The 20,420-nt window shown below is 45.2% G+C and overlaps 1 protein-coding gene across 1 annotated transcript in view; it reads right to left on the bottom strand.

The window, feature by feature from the left end:
- Window positions 1-1,005: 1,005 nt before the first annotated feature.
- The window catches only part of pappab (pregnancy-associated plasma protein A, pappalysin 1b), a 53,562-nt gene continuing 34,147 nt past the window's right edge, over window positions 1,006-20,420 (bottom strand). The window contains exons 5-7 of the mRNA XM_089130690.1: window positions 15,281-15,388; window positions 1,090-1,225; window positions 1,006-1,025 (exon numbers count right to left, since the gene is read on the bottom strand). Coding sequence (XP_088986816.1) covers window positions 1,006-1,025; window positions 1,090-1,225; window positions 15,281-15,388 — 264 coding nt within the window. The remainder of the gene's footprint in view (window positions 1,026-1,089; window positions 1,226-15,280; window positions 15,389-20,420) is intronic.

Consider the following 20,420-nt stretch of genomic DNA (forward strand, 5'->3'; position numbering starts at 1 on the left):
CCTTAAAAAGCAATTTCTTTAAAAGAAAATATCTTCCTTTGCTTTGAACTTTGAGCATTGTAACTTTGCAGACGTTGTTTATGCTCAAACAGCAAAATTACACTCAAACTAGTTAGAAAACTGAAATCATAATCAACCAACCCTTTAATAAAATACTGTATCACATAAATTGGCCCCTATCTTAAACTATTTTGTTTTTAAATTTGACTTAAATATTAAATAGATAAAGCATTTAACTGTGATTACAACTAATAAAACTATATAAATTAAAAAAAGAAACAATATTAAAAAAAACAAGAAGAAAATTAAAAATATTTAACAAGAAACACATTTTGCAATCTCGCATACCAAACAAATAATTTATACCACTATTAATGTTTCAATAAATTTTGCTCACTAACAAATGTGAATCATATTTTTAATGGGGGAAAAACAAAAAGCGTGACCAAGAAAAAGCTTTTTATTTTTCAAAGTCATCCCTTCATTATTAGTCATTTTATTGCCATCTTTCATTCATCATGTGCTTGCAAAGTGAATAAATTTTATTTATTAACAAACATTGTGCAATAGAGGATTAAAAATTTATTTCATCAACAAATCTTCAGAAACTGTCACTATTACATTAGACATTTAATATTGTAATATCTGATCTTAGACCACATCTAAGCGCTAGTTAGATATGCTGAGGTCTGGGAAAACATTTACCCTCTACACTGACAGGAGAGGGAGCAATAGTAGATTATCTACTCACCTTTGGCCCATGGGGTTATAGATTTCATTGCTCTGGCAGCCGCTGATAGTGATGGGGTCAAAATATTGAAAGGAGCGCAGCCCAACACCTGAGATGGCCACCAAAGGAGAGCCGAAGCTCACTATAATCGCTTTTGTCCGGTAGAAGGCAACGCTTAGGTCGTGACTCACAGGAATCACCATTGGATTGTTCCGGCAGGTCAGCCTCCAGTCCCCTACAACCATCCAGCCAGTTCACAATATACAAAACAAAATTCACCTTCCACTTTTGTTTTCTAGAAACACACAGCTTGGAGTAAAAAGAGTGTTAACATTTTATTGAGATGGGGTGAGACTGACCAAGAGGGTGGGTTTGCTCCTTAGTGTCCACCAGCTGAACAGTAATGTTGTGTTGTCTCTGGTCGATATCAGCTGTTCCATCAGCGGCCAGATGGATAATGACAGCAGCAGCCACCATAGGATGGGCGTAATTGGCCTTTTGAGAGATGAAAATATGCTCACTGACAGTCATTTCTATTGCTTTATTGGTGACTGTGACTTCAAGTAGCATTTGCTCCTGGATCAACATCCTTTCTTGTCTAAATAGTTATAAGCCTATTCTTAACTTTAGTCTTAAGGCCAGTTCACACCAAGAATGATAACAATGAAGTTCTAAACATTTTTTAGAAATATAAAAGAATATCAGAGTAAGCACCACAACTATAATGATAACATCATAGAGGAACAATATCATTGGAATCACTTTTAGAATTATTTTTTTCCAGCTGGTGAACAAAATAAAAATTGATGAACAATCAGAATCAATCCTGCTTCAAAGAGCTCAAGCATTTAAATTGGCAGATGACAAAACGTCTCAGGTAACAACTGTAACTGTAAGGAAACAAGATGTTGTGACGAGATGTTACACTGCTATGACCCAGCCTACCATATCACAAACTTATTGTAGAGATACCCCTGACAACAAGGCTTCGGAAGCTGCCATAATTTAGTTTGAATGAGCTCTGACAGCTATAAGTAAAGGCTATCCACATGCCTCATATACAAAAGAAATAGCCTTGACTATCCACTTATCACCACTTATCTGTTTCTGGGAGCCTCGTCTAGGTAACCAGAAGCACACAAACAATTGATCAGACTTTCGTTACAGGGAAGCTCTGTGGATACAAACATCCAATGCCCTGCCTGGGCATAACAAGTTTTGCTTCTCCTGGTCTGACATCTGAAAGGAAGGAGGGCAAAAGAACTGCAACACTATAGATCACGCCACATCGGTGGGGACCTTACCCTGGTCACACGTGGCACCCTGGCACGTACCCTGGTCTAGAGTGTAGAAAAGCTTTCACCATGCCAGGTGCAAACTCCAAACACGAACGGGCAACCAACCGGGCCTGAAGGTCTCCTACACTCTTTAGAGACATACTGTAATAGCCAAATGTTTCAAGGTTAAACATTTCTCTACAGTGGCTTTAATGGGCTCAAAGGGAGCCATTGACAGGCCTTCCACAACAATGGGCAGATACAAATCAGAGCCCTCCTGTGGCTTGCAGGCCCAAGTCTCAAAAGACCATGAAGGAAATGGAAGACCAATCAAGTTCACTTCAATGTGAACAGTTTCCTTGTGTAGGGAGCTCTAAAGTTAAGTGGCAAACCCACAGTTTTAACAATTCTGGCTGGGCTTATAAGATTGTGCTCCTGCCTGAGACAGAAGGTAGAGCAGCCTTAGCCTTGGCCAAGTTCGTCTACACCATGGCATCCAACCCTAGTGGGGCTGGATGCATGAGGGAGAAGTGGGTTGCGGATAGTGGGTTTCTTCTTGAGACACAAACAGATCCACGTCCGCCCGGCCAAACTCCCTCCAAAACCCCTTCCATGCCAGGATGTCTGGTCCCTGATTCAGGCACCCAGGGATGTACACTCACCTTAGTGAGAGCAGCTTGCCCTAGGACCACAATAGGATGTGGTGCACCAATTTGCAAAGGGGGCATGACCACAGACATAGGCAATCACTGTTGTGTTGTCTGTCCAGATAAGCATATGATTCCCACTGAGGTCTGGAAGAAAATATTTCAAAGCCAGAAAAACAGCCATCATCTCCAGGCAATTTATGTGCCACGAGAGATTGCAATCCTCTAGAATTGTTCCACAATTTGTGAGGGAAGCATCTGTCATAAGAATCTTGCAATGAAAAAGGTACTTGCATGGGACCCTGGGATAAAAAAAACAAGGCTTCTTCCTCATCACCAAGGTATGAAGGCCCTTGCATGTAACCTTGATCATGCGAAAATGTGTTAACACCCCATGGTGGTCTTGAGCCACAACTGCTGCACAGCAGGACAAAAGGCATCATGTTGGATGGAGCTGGAATCAAACCTAACAGTCTGTGATTGAGTTGGTTAGCTTTATCTTGGTTATGGCTAAAAGGATCAATTCGATACAAGCAGCAGACGAGAAAAGTGGTCCTCTGTAGTGCTGCATTGACGTAAACAATTATGTCAATTACTATGGGACAAAAAACACCAAATAGACAGGCAATTTTGAACACAGATAGCTTGTTGAAGGCACAGAAGCTGACATTGTTTGGTTCCGGGTGCTATATAGCTTCCTGGTCATGACATCACGCACTATGGGATGACGTCACACCATGCCATTGGACTGATTACCTTAACTTCAGACACGAGTTCCCTTGAAAGAGGACTGCAGCACATGCTTAGAATAAACAGAATGATATTATTTGCTGGTATGAACACTAATACGCTTATCGTTATTTTTATAGTTCCCTTTCAAGGGAACTATGGGACTATGGGAACGCTCTGCGTGATTGCGTCGTGAAGCGTCTGTACAATCAGTCCAATGAGAGAGTAGAACGTCAGGTAACGTCATTGACCAGGAAACTATAAACCACCCTTGAGATCAGACCGCGACAGCTTCTGTAGCCTTCAGCAAGCGATCTCTGTACTCTGTCCTTGTCTATTTATTGTTGTTTGTCAAAGCCAAGAAAATAAATATATATATCACTATCTATATTTATGGCAAGCAAGATTATAGACGGTGTGTGGTTCTCTGTCCTCGTTACATCACGGGTGGGGACACACATCAGCTATTTGTTGCAATGTGTGGGAGTGGAGCATGCCAGCAGTCAGTTCTCGAGGGAGCTGACTGTGCATTGCGAGATGCTGTCTGCGAGGACGTTCCGCTCCCACCGGGCGTTCTCAGAGGAGGACGGTTCGGTTTGTGGTCCCCGCGCGGGTCTCTCTGTTGCCGAGGCACGGAGACGAATCGCATTTCGGGTTCGCAAATGGATCTGACAGCGGGAGTTGGGACGGGCTCAGCTCTATCTCAGCTTTCACATGCCAGATCTAGTGTGACTGTGATTTCCAGTTCCGAGGAATTGGTATCGTTAGTGTTTTGTTTTAAAAAGAAAGAGCACAAAACAAATAAAAATGTTAAGAGAAAGGCAGATGTTTGAGTTTTAAATGAATAAATAAAGAAGTCCGCTCATATCTGCTGAATAAAGAGGAGCTTTTAAAAGGAGGTTTTATTTGTGCTCTTGCCAGTTAAAATTTTACTGGCTAGCTGAACATTATGAGATTGAAAATAAATAAATAAATTTATCTTAAAAACTAGAAAACTCTGTATCTCAGCCTCCTCACCGGGGTTTGTATTTTATGTGTTTACTCCCCAGATGTCTAATTACAGCAATTTTTGGGTATTAAGTAGGCTATTATGGTATTTCAGTGCTTTGGGTTAAAGAGACGCTTGCAAGCTTTCTCTCTCCCGAGTCGGTGTCATCGTTATTAACCCCGACGTTACCCACCAGCCATTATAAATAATGAATACATTTTTATTAGGCAGCCCTGGTGGGTATGGAATGAGTGTGAGGAGGGTCGCAGCGCTGCCAGTTCGGTTGTTCCCGCTGGTGGCCACAGAATTATATGTATATATATGTTTTTCCGATATAAAAATAATGGGAAAATAAAGATATAAATATGTCTGTTCTTCTGGACGCTCCGCTTTCAAGAAAACTATGAAATAATCCATTCAGCGGTGTTCCAGAGGTTTCTTCCTCACCAATGTTCCTGAGACTGCTGGACGAGAGCAGTCTCGGCCTATTAAGCTCCTTGCAGCACAAGGTGCAAAACAGAACAGTCTAGCCAGTTAGAGAGATGCATGATCTGAGGACTGTTTTATCTCTAAAAAAAGCTTGGACAAAGGAGAAGCCCTGACGCCGAGGCAGTCAGGCTTCTAAGGGTGGTCCCCTCTGGGGTAGGGACGGTTTTGAGAAATCGTTTCTCCTCAGTGCCCTTTGGGGTGCGACTCTCTGAGGAGGGTCGCAGCACTGACGGTTCGGTTTCCCGGCCGGGTTTGCCGTTTCAGGGCACCAAGGTCTCAGTATCCCCAAACGAGCCTTAAAAAAGGGCAGTCAGTTCGGTTTCCCTGCCGGTTTGCCGTTTCAGGGTGCCGAGGTGCCTGCTTTATCCAACGGTCCTCCGAGGAGGGTCGTAGGAACTAAGCTTTTAAATTAAATTTAATTAAACTAAGAGGTAGGCAAGATCTGAGGACTGTCATCATCTCTAATAAAGCTTAGACAAGAAGTCCTGTCGCAAAAATGAGGCTATCAGGCTTCTGAGGGCTCCTCTGGGGCAGGGACGGTTTTGGGAAATCGTTTCTCCTTGGTAACCTCTGGGGTGCGACTCTCTGAGGAGGGTCGCAGCGCTGCCAGTTCGGTTGTTTCCTGGCGGTTTGCCGTTCAGGACACCGAGGTGTCGGCGTCCCCATACGATCCTCCGAGGAGGGTCGTAGAGCGGTCAGTTCGGTTGCTCCCTGTCGGTTCGCTGCTTCAGGGCACCGAAATGATTTGTTCAAGCAAATCCAGAGGCCAGTCTTGAGAGACTGGTTCCCCTAGTAGAATTTCTGGCAGCGTGGAAACTACTGTCACACATTTCTCAGTGGGTCCTGCACACTATAGAAAAGGGTTTCAGAATTCAGTTCGGTTCTCGTCCGCCCAGATTTCTAGGGGTCCTCCTCGTAGTGGTGGACCCGAGCAGGCTTTGGTTATGGAGCAGGAAGTATTGACACTTCTGTAAAAGGAGCTGTAGAAGGGATTCCTCCTCCCAGCAGACAGCCATTACTTCATTGTTTCTGAAAGAGGATGAGGTGTTGCGTCCTACTCTGAACCTGTGTCAATTAAAAAGCAGGTTTCAGAATCTTAAGTTCAATATGCTTACGCTAAATATGATTGTGTCACAGATTCAGTCCGAGGACTGGTTTCTCTCAATAAACTTCAGGGATGCTTACTTATCTTTCCATCCTCATCACAGGAGGTTCCTGAGGTTTGCTTTCGGAGGCGAAGCATACCAATATCAGGTTCTCCCATTCAGCCAAGGTTTCTCACCCCACACCTTAGTTTTCAATATGCGTGGATGCAGCTCTGGCTCATCTGGACTCCAGGGCATTTTCGTATTATACTATCAATGATTGATTGATCCTAGCTCAATCTGAGCATGTGGCAGTTCGGCATTGAGATGTCGTTCTGTCTCATTTTAAGATGTTGGGGGTTGTTGCTCAACGCCAAGAAGAGTGTGCTCTGAGGACCACTTTTTTAGGTGTGGCCTTTTACAGCAGTAAATGGGGTATATATTATGGCAGCTGCGTCCAACGTAATTACCTTTGGCCTTCTGTACATGAGACCCATGCAGTGATGGCTCAGGACCAAGGGGTTTTCTCTGAGGAGAAAAACGTTTTTCGCATGATCATGGTCACGCGGCTTTGCCTTCGTGCTTCGTCTTGTGGAAGAACCTTGGTTCCTCGCACAGGCCCACTGTTGGGGGCTTCTTGTCGACGCATAATGTTACCGACGGATGCTTCCCTCACAAGTTGGGGGGTATATCTAGGCCAGTTACTCACTGTCAAGAATTTTTTAGACTGGTGTCTCTCATGGCAGCTGTGTCCAACGTAGTTACTTTTGGCCTTTTGTACATGAGACCCATGCAATGATGGCTCAGGACCAAGGGGTTTTCTCCGAGGAGAAAAACGTTTCGCATGATCAAGGTCACTTTGTCTTCGTGCTTCGGTCATGTCGAAGAACCTTGGTCCCTCGCCCAAGCCCAGTTTTTGGGGGCTTCTTGTCGACGCATAATTCTATCGACGGATGCTTCCCTCACAAGTTGGTGATCATGAGTGGTCGCTCGGCAAATGGTACTTGGCAGGACCATCTACCTTTTAGCACATAATTGGCTAAAAGTGATGGCGGTATTCCAGAAAATCTCAATACTTCCTGCCAGACCCTAGAGGTCACTATGTGTTTGTCCTTTCGGATAAAACACTGATGGTCTCATATATCGGAGCAGATATCCTGTTGAGGCATGGGCTGAGGCCCAGGGAATGGAGACTCACCCCCGAGGTGGTGGAGCTTCTTAGGGAGAACGTTGGTCAAACTAAAGTCAGTCGACATTTCACATAGTTGGTACAACGCATTGCTCTATTTGGTTCTCCCTCACACATCCAGCTCTGCTTGGACTGGATGTGATGTATTAGGTGTGGTTAACACTGCACCGATGCGCATTTCCCGATATCTTTGCTCCCGGGAGTTCACCCTCATTTGGAGTTTGGATACTGTGGCTTGGCCTCTGAGGGGGCCTGGCTCATAGAATCCTGTCTCTCGACTGAGGTCATTGAGACCATTCTCCAATCCAGAGCTCCTACCACGAGAGAAACTATATGCATTGAAATGGAAATTATTCTCCATCTGGTGTGGTGAACGTCACTAAGATCCTGTTAACTGCCCTGTTGGTACAGTTCTTGATTTCTTGCAATGCCGTTTCTCTGCTGGATTATCTCCTTCTACCTTAAAGGTTTACGTGGCGGCTATATCGGCCTACCACACCCCTCTGGGGGGTACTTCTACCGGGAGAGATCCTCTAATTAATAGTTTCTCTCAGTGGTACATGAGGTTGAGACCTGCACTGCACTCAGAGCACCGGCTTGGTATTTGGCCATTGTACTTGAGGGTCTGGCTTTGGCTCCCTTTTTGCCCATTGATTTGCATGCCCTGTCGGTTGCTCCTTTATGCCTGGAATCTGCACCGGGTATGGTGAAAGCATTTCAATACCCTAGACCGGGTTATACTCCTTAGGTCCCAGTTAATTTTTGGGGGCCTTAGTGCTGCAGGCCTTTTATCCTCCACCTTTTAATACCCCAGATCAGGAACGACTGAACCTGTTATGTCCAGTTCGGGCATTAGATGCCTACGTTCACAGAGCTGTGGCGTAAGCCCTGTGGCGTAAGTCTGAACAATTGTTTGTCTGCTTTGGGTCACTCAAGAAAGAGTCCCCTGCATCTAAACAGGTCATGAGCAAATGGATAGTCGAGGCTATATCATTGGCTTATGAAGCGGCTGAACAGCTTTCACCTTTGGCTGTTGGGGCCCATTCTACTAGAAGTATGGCGGTCTCTACGGCCTTTATTCCGAGTGTTTCCCTTCTTGATATTTGTAATGCGGCAGGATGTCCTCTCCGCATACATTTGTCAGATTTTATGACCTTGGCCTCTCCACTCCTGGGGCTAGGTTGCTTGCTTCTTAGTGTGCGCAAGGACTTCACACAGAATGGGCATTTGTCAGCATGGCGTAGTGGGTATGGGGTTCCCATCGCGTTTGACAACGCAGCTCGAAGTTCCCTTGAAAGGGAACGTCTCAGATTACGTATGTAACCCTGGTTCCCTGAGAGGGAACGAGAGCTGCGTTCGTCTGCCATACTTCCTGCTTGCCCTGCTTCATACAAATGGTCTGCCATACTTCCTGTATCCAGAAGCTGTCGCGGTCTGATCTCAAGGGTGGTTTATAGTTTCCTGGTCAATGACGTCACCTGACGTCCTACTCTCTCATTGGACTGATTGTACAGATGCTTCACGACGCGATCACGCAGAGCGTTTCCATCGCGTTTGACAACGCAGCTCTCGTTCCCTCTCAGGGAACCAGGGTTACATACGTAACCTGAGACGTTTTCCATGATTCCTATTGGAAACCTGTAGATTGATAATAATGTTGTATCAGTGCCACCGCTCCCATCACGCGCATCACGCGCTGTGCGTAGGGCACCAAGTGCTGAGGGGGCACCAAAAATATCCTAATGACCAATCAATCTTCAAACTTCTTGTTATAATCAGATTCAGCGCTTTCTTCATCTTCAATCCGCAGCGGCGCCGAGCAGAGAGCACGTCAGAAACAGCTGACAGGGTGTGTGTGTGTGTGTTCAGAGCCTCATTGGTCTGTCACCGCTCATCAATGTCAGAATATTTGAGATGACCAATCAAAGTAGGCGGGCTTTATGTTCACAGACGCTGAGCGCGAATTTTAACAGTGCAACTCGACGCTTCAGTGTACGTTCAAGTGTGAGATAAGATGTAAGTATATATTTGACAGTTTTTTTGGTCATAAATGTTAAATGAATGACAAAAAATAATTAGGCAAACTAATATAGTTTTGTCTAATTTCACCATTTTGAACTGGGAATAGGCCTATGTAACATGTAGCCTAGTGTAATAGTTTAGGCTACTGTCATTGTGAGGGGACAAGCAACATGAACAAAGATTTTTTCATCATGTTAGGCACAGGATTAATAATGAATGTGTGTGTACATATTGAGAATAAAATACAAATTGTAGCCTGTTAGTAAATTAAAAAAGCCAACTTTAGGAGGGGAAGAGACAGGGCAAGAGAAAAACAAAGAGAAAACGAGTGTGATGCTGATGAGGAGAGAAAACTAAACAGCTGCCCACTGACATGGTTTTAAAGCTGTTGTTATCGATTTTTTTTTTAATTTTTGCCTTCACAACATCTTAAAATGCACATCTGTACAACCTGTTCAGAGAAATCCAAAATCCTAACCAGGTAATGAAACGTCTCGGGTTATGACTATAACCCTTGTTCCCTGAGAAGGGAACGAGACACTGCGTCGATAAAATCGACTCTTTGGGGACGCTCCCTAAGCGTGCGCCTCTGAAGTATGAATGAAACTAATCCAATCCTGATTGGTGTTGCGTCGTGACGTAACATGTGACGGCATACCCGGAAGTATAAAAGTGACGCTGTCACAACACACACTAGCCTCGCGATGAAGCAAGACGCTCAAGGGTCTGAAAAGGGGGCGTGGCAACACGACGCAGTGTCTCGTTCCCTTCTCAGGGAACAAGGGTTATAGTCATAACCCGAGACGTTCCCTATCGAGGGAACTCAACACTGCGTCGATAAAATCGACTCTTTGGGGAACGAGTACCCACTAGGCCACGCACCGAACAGACCCGCCCCAGAGTGAAACTGATTAGGCACTCAGCAAGGGCCGAGTACGTGTGCACCGGGCGTACTGGGAAGGCTGAGACTGTAAAACCTGATGAAAGTATGCGGGGTAGCCCAGCCGGCTGCCTCACAAATCTCCTGCAGAGGTACTCCCGACAGAAGGGCCCTAGAGGAAGCCATGCCTCTAGTCGAGTGAGCCCTTAAGGCCAAAGGTGAAGGAACCCCACGCACCTTGTAAGCCTCAGTAATAGCCTGGACAATCCAGTTACTTATAGTTTGTTTGGTCGCCGGGAGCCCCCTCTTAGGTGACCCAAAGCATACTAACAACTGGTCAGATCTTCTCCAAGAAGCAGACTTTTCCAAGTATACACTCAAAGCTCTGACGGGGCAGAGCAAGTGAAGCCTCTCTTCTCCCGCCGACACATGAGGTGGAGGATGGAATGCCTGAAGGACTACAGAGCGAGCCGTACTCGAAGGAACTTTAGGCACGTAGCCCGGACTCGGGTGCAAAAAGGCCTTTACTTTGCCAGGGGCAAACTCCAAGCAAGCTGGCGTTACCGCCAGGGCCTGGAGATCTCCCACCCTCTTAAGAGAGGTAATCGCTAAGAGAAAGACCATTTTCAGCGTTAAGTCCTTAGGCGAAGCCGACTCTAAAGGTTCGAAGGGAGCGAGGGACAACCCTTCCAGAACTATTGCCAGATCCCAGGCAGGCACCCTGGACCTGATCGCCGGCCTCATCCTCCAAGCACCACGGAGAAACCTAATGACCAATTGGTGCCTCCCCAGAGGTCCACCATCTACTGGCGCGTGGAAAGCCGAAACGGCAGCCACGTACACCTTAAGAGTGGACGGGGAGAGACCCGCAGAGAAACGATCCTGAAGGAATTCCAGAACTGAAGCCACTGGGCAGTTTACTGGATCCAACCTTCGTTCTCCACACCAAGTGTGAAACACCTTCCACTTGAGGCCATATAATCTCCTGGTAGATGGGGCCCTAGAGCTAAGTATGGTTTCAACCACCTCAGCTGATAAGCCAGCATTTAGGTACTGAACCCCCTCAGAGGCCAGACCCACAGCTTCCACAACTCTGGGCGAGGGTGGAAGATTGTGCCCTCCGCCTGAGACAATAGATCCCTCCTCAGAGGAATCGGCCATGGCGGAGCTATGAGGAGTGATATTATATCCGAGAACCATACTCGTGTCGGCCATCTCGGGGCAACCAGAAGTAGACTGATGCCCTCTTGACGGACCCTCTCCAGGACCCCTGGGAGCAGAGCGATCGGGGGGAAAGCATACAGGCGAAGCCTCGGCCAAGCCTGTACCATGGCATCCAACCCCTTTTTTAGCGGGGCTGGATGTGAGAGGGAGAACCAAAGTGGACAGTGGGACGTCTCTCGAGACGCAAACCGATCCACTTCCATCGGTCCGAACCTCTCCCATATCGACTTCACCACATCCGGATGAAGTCTCCATTCCCCGGGCCTCAGCCCCTGCCTCGACAGGATGTCTGCTCCCCGATTCTGAACCCCTGGGATATATATTGCCCTTATTGACAATATCTTCCCCTGGGACCAAAGGATAATCTGATGCGCCAGTCCGCACAGAGGGCGCGATCTGAGTCCCCCCTGTCGGTTCAGATAGGCCACCACTGACGTATTGTCCGTCCGTATAAGGACGTGGCGACCCTCGATGTCTGGGAGGAAGCTCCTCAAAGCCTTGAATACCGCCATCATCTCCAGGCAATTTATATGCCAAGTGCGATGATGGTCCTGCCACAGACCCCTGGTAAAGCGGCCGTCCATGACCGCGCCCCAGCCCGTAAGGGAGGCGTCTGTCGAAACGGTTTCCCGGCGACATGACACCCCCAACACTGGCCCTTGGGATAGGAACCAAGGCTTCTTCCATATTTGCAGAGACTGAAGGCACTTGCGCGTTACTCTGATCATACGGAACGGATTTCCTTTGGGTGAGAACCCCTTGGTCTTCAACCACCACTGGAGGGGCCTCATGTGAAGGAGGCCCAGAGGAATAATGTTGGATGCCGCTGCCATGAGGCCCAGCATCCTTTGAAAGTGTTTCACAGTGACGGCCTGACCTAGCCTCACCATGGACACCATCGCCAGGATTGACTCGATACGTGCGGGAGACATACGTGCCTGCATTGTAATCGAGTTCCACACGACTCCCAAAAAGGTCGTGCCCTGGGACGGTTCTAGCACACTCTTCTTCAAATTGAGTCTTAACCCCAATTTTTGAATATGGCCAAGAACGACATCTCGATGCCGAACTGCCATCTCCCGAGACTGGGCCAAAATAAGCCAGTCGTCGAGATAACTCAATACGCGAATCCCCTGAAGTCTCAGTGGAGCAAGGGCCACGTCCATACACTTGGTAAATGTGCGGGGAGAGAGTGCTAGGCCGAACGGAAGAACCCGATATTGGTATGCTTCGCCCCCGAAAGCGAACCTCAGGTACCTCCTGTGACAAGGAAGGATGGAGATGTGAAAATAGGCGTCTTTCAGATCTATCGTGACAAACCAGTCCTCGGATCTGATTTGACTCACGATTGTTGGAATGGTCAACATTCTGAATTTGAACTTTCTCAGAGACCGGTTCGACACTCTGAGATCCAAAATTGGCCTTAACCCCCCATCCTTCTTTGGAACTATAAAGTACCGGCTGTAAAACCCGGACTCCCTGTCTACCGGAAGAACACGTTCTATGGCTCCTTTCGACAGCAGAGTCTGTACTTCTTGTTCCAGCACCTGAGCCTGCTCTGGGACCACCGCAGTGAGCACCACCCCAGAGAACTTGGGGGGGCGGTGCGCGAACTGCAGTCTGTACCCAACTCGTATTATCTGCAGGACCCATGGAGATATGCTGGGAAGATGATACCATCCCTCTACAAAATCTGCTAAGGGTACCAGCCTCTCGAGGCTGGCCTCTGGTGTCTTTTCGCTGGAAATTGATGCGGCCCGAAGCGCTGTTAACGGCGGACCTGCATCTTTTCCTAGAGGGCCCCGTTGTGAGAACAACCTCGGTTGTCTCACTGCGGAGGGGGCAGCCCTCTGAAGTCCTGCCTTGGCTAGGACCTCTTTTCCGAAGTCCTCTTAGCCTGAATGACGTCCCTCAGGTCGCCCCTCTGGCTGGAGGACTTCGGTTTTTGGGAGCGTTTCCTCTGTTGCCAAGACCCCGGAGGGGGGGCTCTAGAGGAAACGCTCTCCTTCTGCTCTGCCCTGTGGGAGGAGCTGGCTGATGGCTGGGGCTGATTGCTTTGCCCCCCCCTACTAGATTTGGCCTTCGCTTTCCGGGGGAGGTACTGCTGGAACGCCGCAGATTGTTTTCTCGACTCCTGAAACCTGTCGACAACCGAATTAACGGCGTCGCCGAACAGGCCAGAAGCCGAAAGCGGCGCATCCAGCAGGAAGGACCTATCCTTTTCTTTAATACCGGATAAGTTCAGCCACAGATGCCTCTCCGTGGCCACCATGGCCGCCATAGAGCGGCCAATAGCGCTGGCCGCTTCCCTAGTGGCCCGGAGAGACAAATCTGCGGCCTTCCTCAACTCTGCGACATCTTCAGGAGTAGGCCCCTCCCCCTCATCCAAATCTTTCAGGAGGTCGGCCTGGTATGCCTGCAAAATCGCCATTGAGTGCAGACACGAACCAGCCCGACCCGCCGCCATGTAAGCCCTGCCCACCAATGCAGATGTCTCTCTGCAGGGCTTACTAGGCAACACCGGGGTCTTTAGGGAAGACGCCGATTCGGGAGAGAGATAGCTCGCTAAAGCCTCCTCCACCTTCGGCATCTTCCCATATCCCATATCTCGAGCCCCCATAACATTGCTGTAATCTATTACATTGGGACTCGAAATACGGGACGAATGCGGTCTTTCCCACGTTCTCGAGATCTCTTTATGGAGATCAGGGAAAAACGGCAGACCCCGGCGGTGAGGCTGTGACCTGCGCTGCAGGTAACGCTCGTCCATTTTACTGGTGACTTGCGTTTCCTGCTCATGTTGTGGCCAGCTGATGTTTAGTCTGGCCACAGCGCGTGTCACAACCTCCACCAGCTCCTCATAACCCAGGCCGCGTGATGGCGTGCTGAGATCACGGTCGTCCGCATCGATGCTGAGCACGTCCCCTTCCTCAGAAGTAGACAGCTCAAGCACCGGGACCTGATCGCGGGTAGGAGAAACCGCAGCGCGGGCTCCCACACCACTCTCAGAGGCTGCGGGATCAGCCGATGGCGAGCGAGAAAATGCCTCAGCATTCTCACTCTCCTCCGCCAGATCCCGCTGCGAACCCCAGGATCTCAGTCGCCGCATCGCCTCGACATATGCGGGACCGGAACCCTGGGGAACGCGAGCCTGACCGTGCTCGTCAAAGCACGCCAGCCGGGAGCGCAGCACTCTAATAGGCAAAGCCTCACACATTTTACAAGCAGCCCCCTCGAGAGCTGCCCGTGCGTGCTGCACTCCCAAACAATACACACAGAGAGAGTGTGCGTCCCCACCCGTGATGTAACGAGGACAGGGATGCACACACCTCTTGAATTGTTCACTGGCCATACTTTCTTTCAATAATAAGACAAACAACACCAAATAAGACAGACAGTTTCAACATAAAGCGCTTGCTGAAGAGCGAAAGCTAGTGTGTGTTGTGACAGCGTCACTTTTATACTTCCGGGTATGCCGTCACATGTTACGTCACGACGCAACACCAATCAGGATTGGATTAGTTTCATTCATACTTCAGAGGCGCACGCTTAGGGAGCGTCCCCAAAGAGTCGATTTTATCGACGCAGTGTTGAGTTCCCTCGATAGGGAACTAGTTAATTGTAAGCATTAGACCCTAAACTAAAGTGTAACTTTTTCATTTTTTATTATTTTTTTTTTGTAATAAATCATACCCCCTAAATGAAAATCCTAAATGATTGTTTTTTTTTTTTTTTGGGAGGGGGGAGGGAGGGGGGGGGGGGGGATTGGGGCATCATAAAGGAATTATGCTTAGGGCACCAAAATGGCTACCAGGGGCACTGTGTAGTGTACTGTATTAGTTTCATACTCTAACCTTAAAATCTTTGGTTTATATGATTATTGTTTCAGGAATATATATTAATTGGTGAAATATAGGAAGATCAAATCATTATACTGATTTATGCACTTGATGTGATATGACATAAGTCTGTTCAGCTGAAAGTAAAAACAGAATTACACCAAAATTAGTCATCTCTTACCTTTAGCCAATATTGTGAGGTCCAGCGGTGCTGCTGAGACTGCTCACAAGGAAACCAAGCATACTGAGACACACCATGTGACAGGTCAAACACCTTCGACTGACAGCTCTGAGTGAACAAAAGACAATATATTTTTACTGTTTTTATCTTTCTGAATGCAGCATTTAAATAGTTGAATATTCTACATTTGGCAAATAACTGAGGAGAAGTTAGTGTCCAAATTGCATGTTTCAAAGAGGAATCCTGTAAAAATGTATAACAGTTTCCACAAAAATATTATCAGTACAAACTGTTTTCAACATTGATATGATTGGTTGTTGTTGGATCACTGAGCAGTAAGCTGTGGCTCAACATTCAAACAGATACAGGTAGTGTTGCTGTTAGCAGTCTGCAGCACGCTTTCAGAAACCCTTCACCTTTCACCAGATCTGCTACGGGTGTTAATTCATGTGTTACAAGTGCAGTAGCAGCATGTCTGTGAATGTATTGGCAGTAGCAAGCTTCTGTACTTGCTCAGCCAAATAAATTTAAGTTTAAAAAAATTAAAATACAATTCGTATTTTTATATGTAATATTGTAATGTTTATTATAAATGATTTTTCTGTGCACTTCATACATTTGTAAAAATTCATGTACCCTTATAATCTTTAAACAAATACGTTATCCTTCCCTACCCCCTCGAAACAACTTATCTGCTCTTGCTGTCATGTGCTATGGCGCGAGGGCATGGCAACTCCCCTCAAACCGTTAGTCTGAGCTAGAGATGGAGAGGAGGAGCAGTAAAGTAAACCCCAGCCCTCTATTCAATATTCCGTTTCACTTCTAAATACGTCACAACACTGGAGAAAAGTTGTTTGTAACTTCCGGTTCACGGGGACTTTAACCAGAGCCCTTCTAACGGAGAGCCTTGGCACTTCCTATTAGCCCCGTTGTGTATTATCTTGGTTGCAGTTCCATTAGAATTCCACTGGAGGCGATCGCGGGCGAGTGCAGAATGAATGGGAGTCTATGGGGCTAAACGGCTAAATGTGTCTCTCTCACCTGCTTGTCGTTAAATCAAAATAGATTTTATTGTTGATTCCGCAAGTTCAACAATAGATCATAGGCCACAAGTCGAATGAACGAGTACTTATGTCCTCTTGACTTCTTACAGGTTAGGCTGTTGTTGGCCGGAACACGCTAGCAGTCTGCTATTGTGTGACGTCATCACATTTTTCAACAGATTTTTAGAACAGATAAGTGAACTTAAAAAGGCAATTTTCAGCTGACTGTATTTTCTTAGCCCTCCCTTTTGAATGCAACTTTCAAATTACTTGACAAAAAATTACATCCTGAGAAAAGTGGATTTCTGGGGGTGACTCCCATTCATTCTGCACTCGACCGCGAGCGCCCCCGCATGGACAGAGACGCCTTACTGCAGCCAGTCCAGAACCCGGAAGTAACCAGCCAGTCCCAATTCAAAAAAAAAAAAAAAAAAAAAAAAAAAAAGCCAGTCCCAATTAGCCTTTCGCCGAGCCCCGCCCCCCTTAGTTACTGTTGATACCTCCGTCAAACAAATGGTCAAACACGGGCAGCGCGACAGATTGCCATGGCGGCAAAGGGTATTCCCGTGCGTGTCAGTGACCTTTTTTGGAGCAATACCTCCGCGATATCAAGCAAGATCGAAGCAAAAGGGGTTACGGTATGCGGTGGAGGGATTTATTCCAAATATAAAATTAAGAAATGAATGAGACACGACTACTATTTACCAGTCTCAAGAAAAATCAGAAAAACCCCATGACCATGCTAAGTTACCTCAAATGCAACCAGCACAGCCTTGAAGATTTTATAAACTGGTTCAGTGGCTAATTGTTTGGAGTTCGAAATATATAACTTGCGCTGCATATTGATTCATTTTGCCTCCGATACAGGAGTACACGTTCGCTTTAACAAGCAGGTTGTTCATTACCACAGCAACCGATTGCGTGTCATGCTCATGCTGAATGCGATTTTCGTGTTTAAAAAGTAACTAACGTTATGCATAAGAGACGGGAAGAGGCAGAGAACCATAGGTTATTTAAGGTTATTTCTATTCGTTATGATATTGATATATGAACTGATGTTGTCATGTAAGCTTCATGCTTTCCCCGTTGCGAACGTCCTCTAAACTGTAGTCTACGGTGCTGCACTGCTAACTTAGCTGACTGCTGCTCATTTTCCCAGAGAATATCATGGTATGTTAACAACAACCCTTTAGAAAATGTACAGTAAGTCCTTTGTGGATCCTCTTGATCTGCTTTCTCCGTGCTTCTTTGACTAATCTCAGTCGCACGCACGCTGCACGCGAGACGAGTTAACCATGTCCGACACATTTAACTGGAATTGGAGCGTCCACACTGTTTAATACATCTTAGGCACCGCTCGCGTTGTGTTTTGGGCTTTGGAAAGGGAAAAAACACAACTTCTCCAGACAATCTCTCGGGGTATCATGTGTCCGATTTACAAACCGCTTACTGTTTGACGGAACAGCTCACACAGTAACGGTTGCTATGATGTGTGATTGGACAATGGCCATTTTGTGGGAGGGGCCGGCGAAAGGTCAATTCTCTTCAATTAGACATTCTTTGCTTTAACATTGCCATATCCATCACCATGCCAATCTCTTTAGAGGGAATGCATTGACGTCACTTTCCCACAGGAACAACCCCCCTCAGCCTGACTGAGTGGCAAAAGATCTGCTGCGTGAATGGATTTAAATGGGGAAACTGCGAAATTGCAACTAAAACGAACAACTTTATCAATTTAAACTAAATGTTGGACTCAATATAGTGTTCCTTACAACTTACTAAAGATCCAGTGATCCAGGGATATTGACATGCAGCCAGGAATCGTGTTGCCTGACATTTATGTTTGCCTGATTTCAACACTATAGACCTAAACATAAAGCAAATTTGCCCGTTATATAAATACAATAGGTAGGTCTAAATCCGGGTGATCATTATCAGTGTTATATAGCCTTTATATATATCGTCATATCGTCCAGCCCTAAAACTTTTTTTTTTGGTCAGTGTTTATTAAAAAAACATCCAATAATGCAGAATATGCAATGATAAATATTTACTTGATGAGTTGTTAATATACAGTATATATATATATATATATATATATATATATATGAGCCATTCCACCGAAAGGGTGACATTTCTGTCCCCAGGACATTATATGTATAAAATTGCATGAAAATTATCTCTAAAATACATTTTATATAGCATTAGCATTTTCTGCATGTCCCAACTCTCTATCTCTAAACTTTACCATGAAATATTATGATTAAAATCCTTCAGAAATCAGATTTTTCTTGCATTGTTGTGTGACTTTATATCCAAACTGCTTTAAAATGAAAACAACAACAACAACAAAAAAAAAAAAACATTTGATCTAATAATTTAGATAAAATACACATTTTAGTCATGTCCCCAGGTTTTCACTCAGTCCTGTTACACTATTACATCCCCCCGCTGAATAACGTAGAATATTCCACAAGACATATTTTCAACAGTAAGTTTCATCATCTGGACCTTCTGAAGACAATGGGGTGACTATAAGTCACTCCTCTCAGTTTCGTTTCTGTATATTTGATGAAATTGTAACTATGAATGAGAAGGTCAGTCTCAACATCCTGTTACCTAAACCTTTTCTTAGATTTAATTGTTTTATTTTAAAAATATTAACTTTTGGTAAGGCACTAGAAATGGCTCAGTGTCCTCACGCTATTAGCATCAATACTATGTGGCCATATGCCATATATTTGATAACTTTTTGCTTAAAACCTCAATCCTGTTACCTTCAGTCCTGTTACTATTTGTTTCTTTTTCTAAAAAAAATAAAATTAAACCACTATTTTTTTATCATTTTTGTTTGGCCCATAATTTATACAATTATTTAATTAATTAATTCTAAAAAAATATATATATATATAAGCTTGAGGCTTCAGTGGTCTTTAAAATGAAAAAATGCCTTTGTGTTTTTTAGTGATTTTATTGGCACAAATATCAATTTTTTGAACATATAACCAACAATTTCTTTAAAATAAACACTTTCTTGTGGGGAAAACAAAGGAATTAATTGACATGCTTCTAAACTTGCTTTTTAAATGCCACATGATTTTTGGTAACAGGATTGAGAAAACATGCGTCCATATTCTGCTTAAACCTTGTAAAAAAATAAAATAAAGTTGCCTGAGATTGACCAATAAAAATTTTGAATAGTTAAATATGTGTAGTATTAGATTCAATGTTGAAAAAAGATCAAAAATAAAGTTTATTTTTGAAGAGTTACAACAAGCAATATATATATATTAGGGGTGTAACGGTACACAGAAATCACGGTTCGGTACGTACCTCGGTTTTAAAGTCACGGTTCGGTACGTTTTCGATACAGCAAAAAGAAAGAAATGCCAGAGAAATTTCCTATTTGTTTAAAGAAAAAATATTTTTAAATAAGTGTGAGTTTTCCTAGATCTTGAAACTTTCAGGTTTATAAATAGGGGTCATCTTTGAAGGATGAACAAATAATGTTTTGGTCATCACATTAAAAATAACATTTAAATATATATTTATTTATATAATATTTGAATTTTGAAGTGCTGGAAAAAAGATGTGTGAAGTACTTGAAAGCATTTCACCATTCCAGCCAAACTGGTTCCAGTTAGTGTTACTATATTAAATCCATGGTGAATGTTGCTGGTCTGTGGACGTAAAGTACTAGTTCATTCACGGCTTAATGTTTCTCCTGGTTTCCATGACAGCGCTGTTTGATCTAATAGAGATCTACGGTTAATAACGGAGAAATGTGAATGCATCTCACTAGATCTCGCAGCGATGTTATTACCTCAGTGGCGAATTCAAATGTTTTCTTTACCGGATCTCTTAGCGCGGTGTGGTAACAGTGTTGCTTGATGGAGAACGGCTCGCGCTGCACAGATGTTGCTGGTCCGAACTGATAAACGATCCGTGAAGCACATAACGAGGAGCGCAGTTTCGTTCTGCTTTCATTACCCTTGCCATTTGGATGTTGCGCAACGTTGTGTTGGCCGCGTCAGCACGAATTTTGCCGGCAAGAAAAATGGTCCAAGCAACCGTTCGGTTTGTATGCGTACCGA

Source organism: Pimephales promelas, chromosome 4 (assembly GCF_988280905.1).
Source record: "Pimephales promelas chromosome 4, fPimPro1.hap1.1, whole genome shotgun sequence".
Classification (NCBI taxonomy): domain Eukaryota; kingdom Metazoa; phylum Chordata; class Actinopteri; order Cypriniformes; family Leuciscidae; genus Pimephales; species Pimephales promelas.